The following is a 19,534-nucleotide window of genomic DNA, read 5'->3' as shown; positions in this document are numbered from 1 at the left end:
AGACGGACAGACAGAGAGACAGACAGAGAGACAGACAGGCAGGCAGGCAGGCAGGCAGACACACAGACAGACAGACAGACAGACAGACAGACACACACACAGACAGACAGACAGACAGACAGACAGGCAGACAGACAGGCAGACAGGCAGACAGACAGACAGGCAGACAGACAGACAGACAGACAGGCAGACACACAGACAGACAGACAGACAGACAGACAGACAGGCAGACAGGCAGACAGACAGACAGACAGACAGACAGACAGACAGACAGACAGACGATAGATACAGTAGGTAGGTAGATAGATATAGATAGATATAGATAGACAGACAGACAGACAGACAGACAGACAGACAGACAGACAGACAGACAGACAGATAGATAGATAGATAGATAGATAGAGATACAGTACATAGATATACAGATAATCAAATGTAAAATGTGCATATTTAAGCAATATCACACGAGTGCTGTTGTTGTCTAATATCGGCACTGCTGTGATTCGGTCGTAGGCACGAGGCCGCAGGCCCAGTGCCGAAGATAATCACAGCAGTGCCGATATTAGACAACAACAGCACGACCTCGAGTGTAATATTGCTTTTATACAACAGTTCTATTAAACAAAGCTGATTAAAAATATTACAAAAAGCTGAGAAAATATATGATTTCTCTATTTATTCCTCCGCCAACAAAAATAGTCCCCTCAGCTTTCTGCTTTGCCAAAAATGTAGCCTAATTAACTGCAGGCTGTCTACTTTACTACTGTCTACTCTACAGCTCTGAAGTGTTTTGTTGATTAGAGCAGAGCAGCTGTGAAGCGGAGTGATCTACACACAGTGAAGCGCCAGTGCGTTATCGTGAAATATCGGCACTGGTAGCCTACCAGTGGTAGGATCCCTCTTGTCCAATCAAATTTCCCGGCCGGAACTACCTGTTGTATAATAATGAATATGTTCAAGGTTTTCACTTTAGGTTGCTCGCACACACACGCACATGCGCACATGCACATGCACACGCACGCACGCACGCACACAACATAAACTAAAGTAAACTAGATGAATTGTCCTTTTAAATGTAATTGTCAAACATATAAACTAAACTAGATGGATCCTCCTGACATGAAATTCTGTCTTTAATAAAGATGGATTTACCCGTATGAGGGTGACGAAATGTGTCTCCTTTAATCATCGCATTGCACTGAGCACAACTTGTGCAAGGAAAATTCCCACCTGGTAGAGTAGAAAGAAAGTTAGTGGGAGGGGCCAGCAGGCTCCCCGGGGGGGCAGGGCGTGGCGAGGTGCGGCGTACTCGGCCATGTTGGACAGTCCATGTGCCACACAGCAGCTGAGCCCTTCGTGTGTTGTTCTCATACTGCAGGCCTCGTGCCACTCGTTGGTGCTCTCGTCGTAGCGCTCCACCTTATTGGAGAAGACTCCTTTATTGAAGCCTCCACACACGAACAGCTGGTCGTCCATCACCTCAATGCCAAAGCTGCTGTGTGGATTCAGCATGTCGGGCACGGCGCTCCACGTGTTGGTTAGCGGCTCGTAGGCCTCGGCGCTGCGCAGGTGGTTGGGGCCGTCCCAGCCGCCCACTGCGTAGACGCGCTGTCTGTAGGCGATGACGCCCAAGCTGCTGCGCCTGCTGCTCATGGGGGCGATCTTCATCCACTGGTTGGTGTCTGGGTTGTAGCACTCAGCTGTGTTCAGGCTCCTCGTCCCATCGTAACCACCACAGATGTACACCTTGCCGTTGAGTACTGTGGCGCTGGCCCTGCTCCTCTGCTTATTCATGGGTGGGAGCAGAGTCCACTTGTCAGTCTGAGGATCATAGCGCTCGGCACTGTCGAGACGGACGTTTCCATTGCGGCCTCCCATGGCATAGATGCTGCCATTCAGTACTGCCACGCTGACATAGCCCCGGGGATTATGCATGGCTGCCACATCGTGCCAAGTACGAGTACAGAGGTCAAACTTCCGCACGCTGCTGAGACTGTCCCACATTCTGTTGTAGCCGCCAACACAGTAGACAACGTTATTTAGGAAAGCGGCGCCGTGGTAAGCCCGGGGAGACTCAAGTTCAACGTTTGGTACATTGACCCAGAGATCGGCACGGGGATCGTATACCTCAATGCTCTTGGTTCTTAGCCCGTCATCACTCCGGCCTCCCATGACCAACAGGATGGCATGAGGTAGGCGTGGGCGAGTCAGAGGGTTGGAGGGTCTGTTGCTGGTGACATCATACATGGCCCTCTCTGCATCGAGGATGATCGCCTCACACTCGGCGTTGTCTTTAACCAGACTGTTGTTCTTCACCTGGTTGATGAAGTAGTCGGTGGTCATCAAGCCCAGGCGGATCTTAGGCAGCAGCACAGACATGTGACCTTCACGCTCCTCGGGCGAGTGGGCGATCCAACGGAGGACGGCCTCGAACACCGTGCTCTCCTGTCTCACGTTCAGATCGTCTCGTGCCAGGATGTCCATCAGCTGCTCCAGAGAGAGTTCCAGGAACTCTTCAGAGGCTGTGGCAATCTGCTCAAAGTGCTCCAGGATGAAGAGAAAGGCCTTGCTCCTCAGGTCCGGGCAGTAGTACAAGTCTACAAACTTTAAGATGCCGATGCAGTTCTCCGGGCAGAGCCGCACCTCCAGGAACTCACAGCAGGAGCGGACGACCCCCATGATGCCGAGGTAGTCTGCTGCTATCAACAGCTCCTCCACGTTGTCCTCGGTGACCGGGACAGAGCGGGTGTAGGCGTACTCTATGAGGAGACGCATCATGTCTGCTGACACGGGGCCGGGCATGTCGTAGATGTTGTCCTGGGACGTCCAGCCATGGGTGAAGAGAGCGTTGAAGTATTGGCTGCAGTTGCAGAGGACGGCCTTGGCGGTGTTGAATTCCACATCATCCACTCTGATCACCACGTCACACACTGACTCCTCCAGATGCAGCTCATTTTGTTCAACTAACCTGGATGAATACCTTATACCTTCAACAGTACCTGTGATTTACTCAAATAAAATGGAGCTGGCACCAGCTTGCCGGTCCTACTTAAAGCCTCTGATGGGAAGGATTTATGACATCACTGATGATGTCACAATGTATATGATGTCATCAGTGATGTCATAAATCACTGATGATGTCACTGTTTAGGTGACATCATCACTGATTTATGACATCATCAGTGATGTCATAGACATTATGAATAAATAAATCCTACTGAGGCACAGTGTGTGTGTGTGTGTGTGTGTGTGTGTGTGTGTGTGTGTGTGTGTGTGTGTGTGTGCGCGCGCGCGTGTGTCTGTAACTTTCTCGTTGGACCTCTCTGGTTCTGTCTGCCTCTTTTAATTTCCTAATCAAAACATTTCTTTCAGGGGATGCATAACTACCCGTCCAACCCTAGAACCTAAGATCATTTTTTAAGCAATAAACCTTTTTCACAGGAGCCATTTTGTGTCTAAAAGGCAGGAAGTAATACAGGTGCAAGCAGAAAATTAATAAGGGTTTCCAACTTCCAATTCATTTACTGTAGGTGTTTCAGTGCTTGACCCTCATTATTGTCAAACTAGGGGGTTTTCATGATTCTGAATCATTTGTTTTACCACTCCTTGTCATGAAAATGGCCACGCCCACTTTTCCTGCTCGCCCTGAACAATCTTTTTCTGTGAAAATAAATATTTACATGTTGGAAATCATCTTTTCAATGGTTTTTGCCCTACAATGCTACACAGTACATGCTCTCTGCTACACAGTACATGGTCTCTGTGACTACAATGCTGCACAGTACATGGTCCCTGTGACTACAATTACTAGAGGACACTACTTCAACCACCTGGGTGTGATTTTAATTTTTTTGCACGAACGAGACCGTTTCTGATTGGATGTAATCCTATAATTCCGTGACGTCAACCAGGAAGTGTCCGTGCCTGACTGTGCCGCGCTGCCGTAGCGAAACTGTTCCTAAACGAAACGATAGATAGGCTATATGGCTGAAAACTATTTCAAGTCCAAACTTAAAAGAAAGAAGTCTGCTGTCGAAGAGCACCAAGTGGAAATATCGTCTAGGAAAACGTTAACTAGCTCCAGTGACATTCCAGCAGCGACTGAGGGGTGGCTATCACTTTTGATTATCACTTTATTATCATTGGAGCCTTCTCGTCCAGACTGTAGTCTGGTCAAAACACAATCATCATGCATTTTTCATAGATCAGTAATAGTGCAGACAGTGGTAACGTTACAGTCCCGTTCTAGTGACTTAACAAGGAGATCGATATAACGTTAGAAATCTGTCAGTTTATGGTTGTCTGAATTGTCAGAAAAGGTACACGCGTAGACCATGATTTAAGACATAAATGGAAGGTTCGGCATAGAAGTGATACACTAAGTTCCACCTGTTAGAATAACGCTGTGTATTTGGGAGGAAGGACATGGTAGGACTGACAGGCGAGCCGATTCGAAGCCTGAGATTTTATAGCTGCTTTGTGGATTTCGTGTACATGCCGACTTCTATCCTAGGGGTTTTCAAAGTATGAGACAGTGGGCCTCCCCCCCCCCCCCCCCCCATATCATGATTATGTTATTTGATTCCATTGCAACTCAACAATTGGGCCAAGTTTTTCTGATTGGGTGCACCTGGCGCAGGTGCAACAGGAGGGGCCCCCAGACTCCAATTTGAGAACCACTGCATAGACAGCCACCAGTCCTGTAACTTGTTAGACTCAGCTCTCAGTCTTAATCCGTGTTCCCCGCTCACCAAACGTCTGGAAACCGAGACTAGTAACTTGTGAATACTGATCTGTTTTATATATATATATATATACACACACACACACACACACACACACACACACACACACACACACACACACACACACACACACACACACACCTACACACACACACACACACACACACACACACACACACACACACACACACACACACACACACACACATATGTGTGTATATATTATTTACTCTCTGAAGTCAAGCAATATAATTTAAATGACAATCAATTGTCATTAGTTCAATTCTAAAATAGGTGTTCCACCAGAGAAGGAAACAGAATCATGTAATATCATAATAATAGACTATGCAGCGTATGTGATGTTCACTATCACACACGCACCTGAGTGACACTGTATTTTGCTATGGTTTGTGCAGGTCATCGGTTCCTTCAGGAGCATGGTGGAACAGAGAGGAGCTGCCTGCAGTGGAACGCCTCTGGGTCTTGACATTGAGGTCTGCTCAGCCACACTTGGACACGCAGCAGTGGGACCCTGTTCCTGATCTTCCTAATCCATCTCCTGTGGTAAGGTAGCATCGTGTGCTGGTCTGTTGTGCATACGATGAAACTCAGAAAAGACTCGCATCAGAGAGACTACCATCAGCCGAGAGATACACACATCCATTGATCCCCCCGCCCCCCCCCCCCCCCCCCCCCCAGGTTTTCTCCCCAATTGCACTTTGCCAATCGCGCCTGCTGTCCTGGTCGTTGGTCCACCCCGTCTGCCGATCTGGGGAGAGTTGTAGACGACTAGGACAGCGAGGAGTTTCAATGGGAGGACGTAGCGCGTGGGAGGATCACGCTATTCCCCCCCAGTTCCCCTCCCCTGCGAACAGGTTCCCCCAGCTGACCAGAGTAACTAGTAGGCACTAGTGCAGCGACCAGGACACATACCCTTCATCCGGCTTCCTACCTGCAGACACAGCCAGTTGTGCCTGTATGAACGCCTGACCAAGCCGGAGGTAACACAGAGGAGGGAGGGGGGCTGCGACCCTCGTGTTGGTAGGCAGGGAATACCGCCTCTTAGCTGTTGTTCACACCCAACGCGGTTTTTGAGCCGCCACCAGCGTCTTTCTGCAATTCATTCTCTATGTAAGGACGCGCTAAGCGCACTCCTCTTTCAAGGAACGCGCCTGGCGTTTAAGCGCTGGTGGAGTCTAGTGTTTTTGGAGGAAAAGCGCGCTGCTCGTCTTTTCACTCCTATCTCTTCTCCTCCCAGAGGGATCTTCAACCTCCGCTGATCCCAGAATTGGCAATAATCTGGCTTTCATGTTCACAATCTACAACATCAAACAGACGAAACCAGCCGGCTGCCGTCCGTGTGATCGTTGTGTCCTGAACTGTACTGCACCACGCGATTGCAGGGGGAAAGAAAACAAAGCACACACACACAAAAAAAACGCTCCGTGCGCTGTGTTTTGTGCACAACGGAAGCGCTCTCTACATGATTTCCAAAGCGTTCACATACGTCCTGTGTGAACGCTGCCTTATTTGTTTTGTTTTTTGCGATACCTGCAGATATCCTGTTTTACTTTCCATGTCATTTCAGAGACCGACAAGACATAAGCTAGACGAACAGCAGTGGTGCAACCTCAACGAAGATATCGCTCCCTTCCCCGAACCCTCTCCACTTGCTCCAAGTCCTCCACCCAGCCCAGGCCCTGTCAGTCTCAACTCCTCCCATCAGGACCCAGTGCCAGCACAGACCAGACCCATAGCAAACACCCAGAGTCTGCAGGTCCAACCGGCCCTCGCCCAAAGACCTCCGCCGATCGTCCTGGAGAACCAGCCCTCCACGTCGGCGTTCCTCCCGCCACCTCGGAGCGCCGGGGGGGACGAGGGGAGGAGGAGGGAGGAGGAGAGGAAGGGGAGCAGACTGATCAAAGGGCAGTCTCTCGCGAACCAGGGGACGATTTGTAACGGCCGAGCGAGTGGAAGTGCAGAGGAGGCTGAGGACAGAGGAGGAGGAGGAGGGCTGCCCAGCTGCCCTATGTGTCTGCTGCTGTTCCCTGCCGGGTAAGAGCCGCACCTCTCCTCTTTTTCATAAGGCTGCGTCCACACTGACCCCTTTTCCATTTAAACCACATCACTTTTGCTACGTACACTACCTCCGCGTTTATGACCCCTGTCATCATGCCCAGTGTACATGAAGGGTCATGTGATCTCATGCCCAGTGTACATGAAGGGTCATGTGATCTCATGCCCAGTGTACATGAAGGGTCATGTGATCTCATGCCCAGTGTACATGAGTGGTCATGTGATACGCATCTTCAGGCGTCTTAGTTGGACAGGGATTATTCCTGAAACGCAGCGGAAAACGCTCGTGTGGATGGAGAGGGCTTTCCTTCTAAAACGCATTGTGACCTCTTCCTCTCGCCCTGCCATTTCTCAATTCCGTCAACAGATTGCCATGTTCTCTACGCTGCCATGTTCTCTACGCTGCCATGTTCTCTACGCTGCCATGTTCTCTACGCTGCCATGTTCTCTACGCGTTTCACGTTGTGAAAGTGAGAACTTTTGGGTGCAGCCGGATGACGATGATCTGCCTCATGTTTCCGCTGCAGTTTGTTCCTCTCATTTCCGGCAACATCCACATCCTCCACGTTTTCCCACCATCCTCCATCTCTGGTGCTCGTGACTTGAAGGAACCAGAAGGGCGACTGGAGGGGGATTTGGATGAACTACAGCAGTGGTTCTCAAAACCTTTCACATGAAGGACCCCATAACTGACAAAAATGAGACCACGGACCCCCATTTGATAGGATTTTATCTTTATTGTTTATTTGAGCAGGGACAGTACACAATAAACATATTGTACCAGAGATAGCTAAGAGCTAATTTGCATCTGTAGTCCCTGCATTTTGTCCCACAGTCCCCCATATGATAATAAGATCGATGCATTTAGATCTTTTATTACAGAAAGTGTATAAAACCCATGACCAAAATAGTCATTGTGTTACTTATGAATGGAATTATAGCGAAAATACATGACCCCCCATATTGGCTGGCGACCCCCTGGAAACCCCCTCAAGGAACCCTGGGGGTCGCCGGACCCCCATTTGAGAACCACTGAACTACAGGACTTACCGGTACTTGATGTTCCATCCATTCACTCTCTCTGGATGTTCTCTCAATGTTTGTTTTCTTCCATTTCTCCATTTCACAACGTCTTGGGCGTCCGGGTAGTGTAGCAGTAGATTCTCTGCCTACCAACACCAGGGTCGCAGGTTCGCGCCCCCCGTGTTACTTCCGACTTGGTCGGGCGTCCATACAGGCAGGATTGGCTGTGTCTGCGGGTGGGAAGCCAGATTAGGGGTATGTGTCCTGGTCGCTGCACTAGCGCCTCCTCTGGTTGTTCGGGGCGAAAGGGAACTGGTGGGAATAGCGTGATCCTCCCCACGTGCCACGTCCTGCGGGTGAAGCTCCCCGCTATCAGGCGAAAGAAGCGGCTGGCAACTGCACGTGTCGGAGGAAGCATGGTGCTAGTCTACGGCTCTACCCAGACCGGCACCGTGGAGCAGTGCCCGGGGCAGCAGGGGAAATTGGCCAAGTACAATTGGGGAGAAATGGGGGGGTGGAAGCAGGGGGAAACAGGTCTTTTCAGGGGGGGGGGGGCTAGCTCGCGTTGTCACAATAACCAAAATCTCAGTACTATTCCGATACCATTGTGCAAGACTGAATTCAATATTGAATATCACAAAACCGAAGCCCTCTGCAAGCTGGGTTTCCATTGCACTCATAATTGGAGGTACTTGTGGTGGAAACAGGATGTTTTGGGGGTGGGACATGAAGATGCAGGTTCCAATCAGAAGAAGCATGGAGAGAGAAGAAGCCTGCTGCATCCTCAGTGGGGTTGGAGAATCCAGCCACTGTGAAACGCTTTGAGCACAATCTTGAGATGTCACATTCCAGATTCTTCCAAACTGAATATTCCAGCCACCAGGACGCAACCATGGTGTCTTAAGTATGGGTATTTTCATATGAAAATATAAGAAAATGTACATTAGTATATGGCCAATTAGCAAACTCATTGAAAGTCATTTTTAACCTAATCTTGCCTTTCAGGAAAGGAAAAAAAAGAATGGTTGAAGACAGACTGTGGCTTCAAGCTGGCTCTTGGCAGTCCACCGCGTCTTCATCCGGCTTCCCACCCGCAGACACGGCCAATTGTGCCTGTATGGACGGCCGACCAAGCCGGAGGCAACACGGGGGCTCGAACCTGCGACCCTCGTGTTTGTAGGCAGCGCCAAGATTAGAACTCTCTGTTGAAAGTCAAAATGGTCGTGGTATCATGACTGCGAGCAAGCTCCCACATGCAAAGTTAGCAAATGTTGCATATCGCCCCATGCTGCTACTTCACATAAACAAGCACAAGGGGGGGGGAGAGAGAGAGAGAGAGAGACAGACAGACAGACAGACAGAGAGAAAGAGACAGACAGAGAGAGAGAGACAGACAGATAGACAGAGAGACAAAAAAACTCTCGTAACGGGACAAGCCCCGTCTTTTATTGTCACACGAACACCACAACACATGCATGCGGCCACAACACACTCATGCTGACGGTGGCCGGTGAAAAGTGTCCTCTGCATTTAACCCATCCAGGCATGTCCTTTCCTCCGGGGGGCAGGCCAGGAGCAGTGGTCGCTTTCTCGTACAGCGCCCAGACAGACAGACAGACAGACAGACAGAGAGAGAGAGAGAGACAGACAGACAGAGAGAGAGAGAGACAGACGGAGAGAGAGAGAGAGAGACAGAGCAGCAGAAACAGTAAATTATTAATCCAGATGGGTCAGAAAGTCAGCTTGCCGAGGCGATGGAGTGGTGAGGCGCGGGCACGAGGTGAAGACAGGCCCGGGTCTGGTGAGGCATGGCACGAGGTGAAGACAGGCCCGGGTCTGGTGAGGCGCGGGCACGAGGTGAAGACAGGCCCGGGTCTGGTGAGGCGCGGGCACGAGGTGAAGACAGGCTCGGGTCTGGTGAGGCGCGGGCACGAGGTGAAGACAGGCCCGGGTCTGGTGAGGCGCGGGCACGAGGTGAAGACGGAGGCGATGGAGTGGTGAGGCGCGGGCACGAGGTGAAGACGGAGGCGATGGAGTGGTGAGGCGCGGGCACGAGGTGAAGACGGAGGCGATGGAGTGGTGAGGCGCGGGCACGAGGTGAAGACAGGCCCGGGTCTGGTGAGGCACGGGCACGAGGTGAAGACGGAGGCGATGGAGTGGTGAGGCGCGGGCACGAGGTGAAGACAGGCCCGGGTCCGGCTCGCTCCAAACAGGCTGCTCTTTGTGCTGTCCTGGCCCTGCCCGGCTGCTCTTTAGCCAGGCACTGTGTGTACCTTGGCCCTGGCTACACAACCTCACTGTACTCTCTCTCTGCAGGTCGCCACCACAAACAATGCTTACTTCTGTCTGAATGGAGAGAGAGAGAAAGAGAGAGAGAAGAGGGAGAAGGCTTTTTACTCCCTCTGTCTGCCTCTCCTTGTTTCTCCATATGTGCACACACAAACACACACACACACACACACACACACACACACGTCAATATAGTCTGCATATACCTAAAAAGAAATTCACATTCCGGGCGCCCGGGTAGTGCATTTATTAACCCAACACTGCACGCCAGTCACTGTTTTTTTGCAAAGTGGCGGATATATACAGTATATATATATATATTTATACCGAAGCCCTTCAAATACTAACCTAACTTTTCAGCGAAACCCTGTCTATAGAGAGCCAAAGTGACCGCCTACTTCCTGCTTCAGCACTGTGCCAGAGATTTTCATCCGCCATTTATTTTCCCATAGACATTTCGTAAAATGCTTATCAAAATAGTTTTACTTGTTGTTCAAACCAAACGGTTCAGGTATATTTAGAAACAGGAGAGATCGCATAACATTTCACTCAGACCAAAACGTACAAAAAAATTGCAGATTTAAAGAAAATATTTTTCGATTGTAGTTTTTTAAGTTTTGCTCCGAGTGGAATGTTCTATGGTCTCTCCCGTTTCTAAATATAGCTGAATCGTTTGGTTTGACGAAGTAAAACTATTTTTATAAGCATTTGACGAAATGTCTATGGGAAAATAAATGGCGGATGAAAATCTCTGGTACAGTGCTGAAGCAGGAAGTAGGCGGTCACTTTGCCTCTCTATTAGACAGTGGCATTAGGGGGAAAAGGGCACTTTTCGTCACATGATTTATTTCTGAAGTTCTGTGCGTCTTTCCTCTTGTCGTCTCATTTTCCTTGGGGATGTGTGCTACTATCAAAACCCTAAAAAAAAATATATATATTTATATATATATATATTTATATATATAGTCATGTGACTGTTGAGCTCTTATTAACCCTCATATTGTCTTTGCGTCCTGTTGTCTTCCCGGTTTTGTTTGACTGTTTATGAAGCATAAACTATACATAATCATCCAATTCTCTGTTCCACCTTTCTAGCCCACTTCTTTCCAAGCTATTACCACACTTTCTATTCTTCCTATTGGAATTGATGGTCAATAATAGACATAATTTACATGGGAATAGACCTGTTTTTGAGTAAAAAAACAAAAGGCCCAGTCCAAGTCCTGGTCCTGCACAGATCGTATGCTCACTGTGTCGGCAGTAAACAGTAGATCTCTTGTTCCTGGCTCTCCGTGCAGGTTCACCCAGATGGACCGTGACGCTCACCTGGCCCAGTGTCTGTCGGAGCTGAACGTGGACATGAGCTGGTGAGCCCACAGGAAGCTGGCTGCTCTCCAGTCGGTAGGAGTAACACCCACGCCCTACACCCTACTACGCCCTACTACACCACCACGACAATGACATATGGCAACAAGTGACGCCCAAGGGATCAGCTGTTTGCAGAGAACACTGTGTCACTGACATGTTACAGGGGCTTGCCACTGGCCATGGGATGGCTTTTGAGAGGCGTGTTTTAGACCTAATTCATTCATTCATAATTCATTCATTCATTGTATTAGATGCTGGTTTTCAGCCCAACTGGAGTGGACACCACACTACTGTACTACGTCTTATTTCTTTTTACGTCATGGAAGCATCATGGGATTTTACATCATGGCCACTTTCATTTTCAACCAATGCCTTTGAGTCCAGCTGGTTCCAGAGGATCGTGACACACCCGCCCCGCCCCTAACACACCGATACACCGAAGCTACGCTGAAGCAACGCAGCGTGGAGGCAGTTTCATTTCGGCGTCCCTGTTAACAGGCGAGACCGATCACACCTGCCGCACGCCACGCCTCGCCTGTTAACAAGGACGCTGAAATGAAACTGCCTCCGCGCCGCGTAGCTTGAGCGTACGGTGTGGTCGTCGGGCCGTTAGCCACACCATGCGCTCCTCACAAAGCCATGTAAGATCAGGTTAGGTTGGGAATCCTGCAGCTTTCAGTATGTTAATCAAGACAATGCACCATTAGGTAAAAATGTAGGCCTGCACCTCATTTGTTTTAATTGTAAAAGGTGTAAAATGTATAAATCATTGTCATATCTATTTTCTCCATATGTGGTTGGAAGCTATGGTATAGATGCATTCCATATGTATGGTCATCTTGCACAACGAACTGCAAATAAATATGTATTGTACACTTGCCATAATGTATGCAATCTGGAATCTGTCTGACTTGATGACATCCACCATATCCTGCTTTGGAAATTTTCCACATCAATTTATAGTAAATAATTCAGTTGTTTTCCCCCTATCATATGAACATATAGCAAATGATGATACACGGACATTAGCAAATTACCTTTTTGGCAATTTCTCAATATTAACTCATTAACTAATGATCAGAGATCTAAGGAGCTGCATCTCCTAGTCTGCTGCAAAGCCAATTCCCAGGCGTGAAATACAGACTGGTATTTAGCATCTGCAAAGATTTTCCTGCCGTCGTCTGCAAAAAGGAGGGACTCTGTTCACGGAAAACCAGTATCATTTTTAATAATTACAGATATTTACAAAGATGCGTTAAAGCAGAATTAAGCACATCCAACCAGCATAATGTTAGAACAAAATCATGGACTACGTTGACGTATTTTAAATAAAAGATTCTCTTTCAGATTTTTTTTTTATGGCCTTTACTGTTGTGTGATATGATTTCAAGGACTCCCAGTTCATCCATTGGTCCCTCAAGAAAAAAAAAGTCACGTTATTACCTGGTGTGCAAAAAAGATCAAACAAAAAAACATGTGACATTAATAAAAAAGCAGCAAAGGAGATGGCGTTGAGGGGGGGGAAGTTAACTTCCCCTTGCTGTTAAAATGATTTCCAGCTTCTTAAAAATGTGTGTGTGTGTGTGTGTGTGTGGGTGGGTGTTCGTACTTGTGGACTAAATCCAACCGCCTCTTTATCTCTCCTCCTCCTATCTTCCTCCTCCATCCTCATCTCTTCCCCCGCCCATGCCGGCCCCCTCCGGCAAACTGAGACCCTTTGACTCGAGACCAACTAATTAATCCTATTACGTCGTTATCAAATTAGCACGGGTCAGATTTCATCAAATAATTCCCGTCCAAAAGAGGAGCTCTTTTATTCCTGGGAAGCGCACAGATGTTCAAATCTACATGAGCTCATTTCAGAGGCAAATTGTTATTTCTGTTAACGGGGAACGCGTTTTTATCAGTGCACTCAGTTGAATAATGTATTCACAGAAGTGTTGTGCATGTGTTTCATCACATCCCCTCTATATCGACAATACAAGCTTCCTAAATTGGATTGCGAACGCAATGCCTACAAACTGTGAATAAAGGCGGCGGTATACTTGTGACGCAGTCGAACTTGCCCAAAATAGAAACCTGGTTTAAAACGTTGCGGCGTACAAATGGGTGTGCACATTTTCATAACGCAACCAATCGTTGCGTGATATATTTTTGCGATCGATCGCAGACGGTCGTGCAGCGGCAGCTGGTGTGGAAGAATCCGACCAGTTCGGCCAGTAGAGCTCGTGTAGCCCTACACTGTGGAGGCTGACGCCGACGCGGCGACTCCTCCTTTTGTCCGTACGAAACTCTCAAAATTCCATTCCGCGACAAGTATACCGCAGCTTTAACACCTTTCCTCCGCGCTGCGCCCCAAATCCAGCATCGTATGGAGGATGTTGTGTAAAAACACCCAGCATCCTTTGCATGTGATGTGTTTTAAACAGGATAGGCTATACATATCATATGAATTTGGCATTCAGAAACCCATTGGCGAGCAGTATACAATGTTTACCTATTCAGTGCCTACATAACAAGCTTTACCCATCATCATTGGCATTTTTGAAATTACCTTTCCACTCGTGCCCACCGGTTCTAGTCATTTCCGATTTAGGGGTAGTGCAGGCTACTCCTGTGCATTAAAAGACCAAGACCAGTCAGAACCATTAAATAATCGTATACCATTTTATACGGTTTTCTTTCTTTTCTATTTCAAGATTGATTTGTTAAAAACTGAATGATTGACTCTTGTGTCAGGACTGTGGCAGGCTACGATGCTCCAGAGAGATCGACTCTGTTCAGAGATTTGACAACGTTTAGTCCAACTATGGCAGAGACTAAGATACATGTTTCAGTTGCTCTCCAACTGATCCCATGACGGGGTAAAGAGATCTTCTACAACAGATAAGTGCATTCAGAGACATGGTAAATAATTGGAACTTTGAGGCACTTCTTAACTTAAAAAGTTGTCTCCCAGTTGGTTGTTTCTCCCCCCCCCCCTGTTGTTGGTGAAAATCAACTGCTGTAGGATCTTTAAAAAAAGAATAAACTTTGTGGTTATGCATGAATATGTGCCACTTGCATCAATTAAAAGGCATCGTCAATTTTGGATTCACTACCTACATTATAATACACAATAACTTATCTTTTCTTTGTCATTGTACATTCTTGTTTCGCTCGAGGCATCACCCCCCCCCCCCCCCCCCCCCCTCTATACAAGATAGAAAAAAAGCAGTTAACAAAAAAAAAAAAAAAGTGCACATACATTTTCAAGTTCTAAACACAGAACTGTCATATTTCATCCAGGGATGCGAGAGACGGGTTTGACGCGCTTGTTCATGACGGCAGGCACAGGATGAAGTCGTTTTCCGTTCAAAATGACCAAAGCCAGCAGGCGCGCTTTGACACAACGATGGACGTCGTCGGGAGGAGAGAAAGGAATGACGCCAAAGGAAATAAGGGAAGACAAACGTAACAACTGAGTTGGGGGAAATGTTCTTGTGTTCTCCCAGTGTCTTTTTTTGTTTGTTTTTGCCACCAAAGAATAGTTTGGTGCTACCGGGGCAAAACGAGGCGGAGCCACCGAGAAAAGGAATCGCACACTTGTGTCTTTTGCCCTCGAGGCTTGTCGATGGGTCAGAGAGGAGGGGGGTGGGGGGGGGGGGGGGGGTGGGAGGAGGTTTGTCCTCCCTCTTGTCCTTTCCTCTCCGTCGCCTTACAGAGTTGGCTAGCTAGTCGGTTTTGGCTGAGACGGCAGCTTGGACAGACAGTGGGTGGGCGAAGGAGGAAGCTGCTCTCTCCTTCATACAGACTCTTCTGTGGATAGCAGCAGGGGGTTGATGTATTCAAATCCCTCAAACTCCGACTGGTCTATTCTCTTGATGGCATCCCTGAGCGAGAGAGAGAGAGAGAGAGAGAGATTAAGATTGGAGGCATTGTTTTATCACAAATGAGATTAGACTGGTATGGGTTGTTGAAGGCAAATACCGATACTTTGGGATCGAAGCTGCTCATGAACAGTATTTTTCTGAAGAGTCAGAACTAATAAAATGTCCTAAAAAAAATGTTGTGGGGAGATAGATCCATGTTTTGTTTTCCGGTTGCATTTCCAAGGAGCTGATCTTCAAATTCAGCACAGTACAACTGAAATCAATGGTGACTGGTTTTCTCTTGTTTTTTACTTTTCTTTTAATTGTTTTTTTTTACTTATTTGTATTTCCTTTTCTCAAGTGCAATCATATTGTACAGTCATAGGTTCACAGATAAAGCATCCTACAGGTACATGTGTCTGATTTGTATGTCCTCTCAATGTCCGTGGTTCTCAGATCACATAGTGAAATATTAAGATTATTTTATGAATACAGAAAAAAGGAAGCAGAGGTGCCCATATTAAAAAGAAAAAAGAGGAAAACTGAAAATGGAGACAGCAGCTCATAGTTCATTGCCCCGAGATCCCCATCAGTCAAAGAAAAAAAAGATGTGAAAACTGGGAACCATCTATTCATGAATACATCTGTCCTTTAGTTGTAACCTTGCAGTTATTTCTTCCATTCGGCAGACCTCCTTAACCTTCTCCCTCCATTGTGCTGCCGTGGGGGGCTGCAGCCTCAGCCAGGAGATTGTAATCATTTTCTTGGCAGTTAGCAGAAGAACTCTCAGTATTCGTGTCAAATTATTGTCCTCTACACCTTCTGGCAATATTCCTAATAAGTAGTAAGATGGTTCTAAGGGCAATTCGATATCTAAAACCTTTTAATTTCCATTTGTATATTTTACCAGTATTCTTCTAATTTCGGGCAGTCCCAAAATATGTGTACATGATCTACCTACCAGGCCACAACCCCTCCAGCATTTTTCCGAGGCATTACCAAATTTTTGACGTGATAAGAGGAGTCGTGAAATATCTCATCTTGACCTTCCATTCAAACTCCTTCCAAATGGGGCTACTTGTCCTTCCCTGCATGACCGTTCCCAATCTTCATCTGAAATGATAGAATCCATCTCCCGTTTTTCTTTTATATCTAAACTATTATCCGTTATATCTCCTGGTAATATCTTGTATATCGTCACCCTCTTAAAATAATTGCCTAAGTCACTTTTTTGAGGAAAATGATATTTTTGCCTAAATCATCTCTTCGTGATGCTGGCCACCTCTAGTAAAATGGCCTAAGTCCTTAATTGAAAAGATCACGCTGTTCCTGCCTGCCTCGTAGTGCAATGGCCTATGTCAAGCAATGTGACTTAGGCAGTTTTATTTTTGCCTAAGTCAAGACAATGTGACTTAGGCACCAGGAACCCTTCTTCAAACATCTGACCCAGCATAAAAGCTCTTTCTTTCCCATTTCTCTAAACCCTACTCCTAGAGTACCGTAGTTGGGTTTCTTTTCTTTTTAGATTATTTTTGGGGGCATTTTGCCTATATATATATATATATATATATTCGATAGGACAGTAGCAGACAGGAAGGGTGAGGGGAGAGAGGGGATGACATGCGGCAAAGGACCACGGGTTGGATTCGAACGTGGGTCGGCCACGCCAAAGACTACGCGCCTTTGTACTACTACTAGGTGAGCCACGTTCCTATCTTCAACTGGCCTATTATTGCTAGTGTTACAGTTTGGTCTTTCGCTGGCTAGCAACAATACTCCTTTTGCGGTCCTTTGGTTGGTTTGGATCATACTCAATAGTCAATAGGGCATAACTGTGCTGAAATAGAAATGAACAATTCTTTTTTTTTTTTACAGGTCTGTACTGTACTTGGCTCCCATACCTTTGAATCTGCTCTGCGCCCTGTTCCTATACCTCGTCTCTGTTGTTGTTGTTGTTGTTGTTGTTGGGATGTGCTCGTACAAACCCACAATTGTGCATCAGCTGCAACCCCACCTGAGAGTGGGTTGATGCTTTAAAAAGCAGTCATGTTCCTGTTCAACCAGCCACTATATGCTGCTCTAAATCTGCTGGTTTGTTGCTCTCAGAGTTCATCTTCAGAGCGTAGTAAAAATGGCGTCTCGCTGCCCAGTATGGGAAGCGAAGGCAGGCGGAGAGAACATCATGTAGACTACTCTCACTGCTTTTTTTCCCCCCTCAGAGTGTGTCGCCTCCATTAACAAAGCTGTAATCATGGGGAAATGGAGTGAAACCCTTCAGTTGGCATCAGAGAGGCTGGGTAAAAATAAATGCGCTCCCTTAGCAACGACGCCGGCTTCTTTTCCTGCAGCAACAGGTTGTTTAGTCATCTGTGTGTGTATGTGGTGGTGGTGGTGGTGGTGGTGGTGGTGGTGGAGGGGGGGGGGGGGTTGGCGAGGAACTGGAGCCCAGAAAAGGAGGCCTCTCGCTGGGAGAAGGGTGAGAGGCTTTTCCCCTTGAGGCTCTGTGTGGAAGGCTTTGAAGTTAAAACAATAGGTGCGTTCGTTGGACTCCCCCCCCCCCCCCCCCCGGTGTACCAGGTGGGTGGGGGTCGTCTCCCGTTCGGGGGGGGGGGGGGGGGGGGGGCAACAGCAATGCCGAACAGGTTGCAAATCCCACCCACATAGAACACGAGGACGGAGTGAATGAAGCGGTTGCAGCGTCTATCGCTCGGTTTGTGGACTGGAATAGTGATGAAACAAATGTTTGTTTTTTCCCCCCCTTCCCTCCAACCTCATGCGAGTAGGAGGAGGTTGTGATACCAATGTCAACAACCAATATAACAATTAGAAGTGGAGAATAGCGCGTCTCCATTGTGGAGCTTCTATCTTGGTAAGAGTAGAGAGGCAAAAAGAGAGACCGCCGAAAGGGAGACACAAAAGGGAGGAGGGAAGGTTTTGGGAAATGGACCAAAACAAACAGCGCGGTCACCAGCGCAAATAATGCCCCACGTTTTTTTCTTCCCAGGCACGGCTCAAAAGCTGCACCAGATGCAGAGGAGAGTAAAACAGAGAGGAAACAGCAGGAGCAGGGTAGAGCAACACAAGGATATTCTGGAGGCTGAAACGGATCATTTGTGTCAATATCATCTCCATTTTGTACCCATCTACAATCACGCAGGGAGAAATACACTGTACAAGACGCAAATATTTCTCCACCAACAGTATAGCCTGTACTCTGACTTTTTCTCTTGCCGTTACTAACACTATCGTTATCACTCTCTCCACCTCCACCTCTCGCACATAAAACCCAGCCGGATGCAATACGTCTCGGCAAGGCTCTCTAAAGGCATTCTGGGAAATGTAGGAAATCACTAACTGACCTAGAAGTAGACGCGGGAGGTTGAGGGAAAGTGGATACAAGGGAAAGGTAAATTACAGCTAACCCCATCAAGAAATCACTCCTGGAACACGTCGAATGTCACAAATTGATAAAAGTGTAAGAGTATCTTACTACTAGAATAATGGGCGGGCCGGTTCTGTGCCGCGGCGTACAATTGCTCGAATGACATCACAATAAGTTCAGTGTTTCTAACTGTGTTGCTGTCTGTTGTGGTGTAAAATGACCAAAAGGGAGAGCAGGTGGTGACATGAAAGTGATTGAGAAAAAGGAGAAAATACTGAATAATGACATCACAACTGTATAATCCTAATTTAAAATGAGATATTCCTCTAAATATGGCTAAAAAAAAACATCCAAACGTCCAAGAAACGTTAAAAAAGAAATCCGACCTCGGAGTCTCTTCTTTGCAGCACCCCCTACTTAAAAGGAGTTCCAGCGTCCCTGATTACTTGACAAAGTAACTGCTATAATATGACTGAAATCCTATTGGTAATAAGTTATATGGAGTTACTGCTAAAAGTAATATATTACATGTAATATGTCCTGGTCCTCAATACGTAAAAAGGGAGTCCTGCACACGTCCAAACTTGCAAATAAGAATTTATTTTGTGACGTTTTGGTCACCAACCTTTTTCAAACAAAATCGGTCCTCGATACGCCACAATACATGCAAGTCTCCAAAACGACGAGCCAAAAAGGGCCGCCGCCGTAAAAGGTGTCCGTGCCCGGGCGCCATTTCATAAGACAGCGAGCTGGCACGCAACAACAAAAGCCTTTCCCCCGCCTCCCCTCGCTCTGTTGGC

At 47.4% G+C, this 19,534-nt stretch overlaps 2 protein-coding genes and 1 pseudogene across 3 annotated transcripts in view; 1 reads left to right on the top strand and 2 right to left on the bottom strand.

Moving 5' to 3' along the window:
• Window positions 1-1,185: 1,185 nt before the first annotated feature.
• On the bottom strand, window positions 1,186-3,755 carry LOC310794876 (kelch-like protein 10 pseudogene; annotated as a pseudogene). Its single transcript has 2 exons — window positions 3,733-3,755; window positions 1,186-2,968 (listed from the first exon to the last, which is right to left on the bottom strand). The product of its transcript is annotated as a kelch-like protein 10 pseudogene (transcript).
• Window positions 3,756-3,953: 198 nt separating this feature from the next.
• Window positions 3,954-12,292, top strand: LOC310794424 (uncharacterized protein). The gene is made up of 4 exons (XM_083656426.1): window positions 3,954-4,108; window positions 5,162-5,309; window positions 6,334-6,800; window positions 11,432-12,292. The coding sequence occupies exons 1-4, from the start codon at window positions 3,984-3,986 to the stop codon at window positions 11,502-11,504; spliced, it is 813 nt and encodes a 270-aa protein (XP_083512552.1). The 5' UTR covers window positions 3,954-3,983; the 3' UTR covers window positions 11,505-12,292.
• Window positions 12,293-15,285: 2,993 nt separating this feature from the next.
• The window catches only part of prkcz (protein kinase C, zeta), a gene marked incomplete at both ends in the record, with an annotated part of 175,600 nt that continues 171,351 nt past the window's right edge, over window positions 15,286-19,534 (bottom strand). The window contains one exon of the mRNA XM_083656393.1: window positions 15,286-15,373. Coding sequence (XP_083512519.1) covers window positions 15,286-15,373 — 88 coding nt within the window. The remainder of the gene's footprint in view (window positions 15,374-19,534) is intronic.

The sequence above is a fragment of the Poromitra crassiceps genome (genome assembly GCF_964638095.1).
Source record: "Poromitra crassiceps genome assembly, chromosome: 20".
In the NCBI taxonomy this organism is placed as follows: Eukaryota; Metazoa; Chordata; class Actinopteri; order Beryciformes; family Melamphaidae; genus Poromitra; species Poromitra crassiceps.
This window is presented reverse-complemented; position numbering and strand designations above follow the sequence as displayed.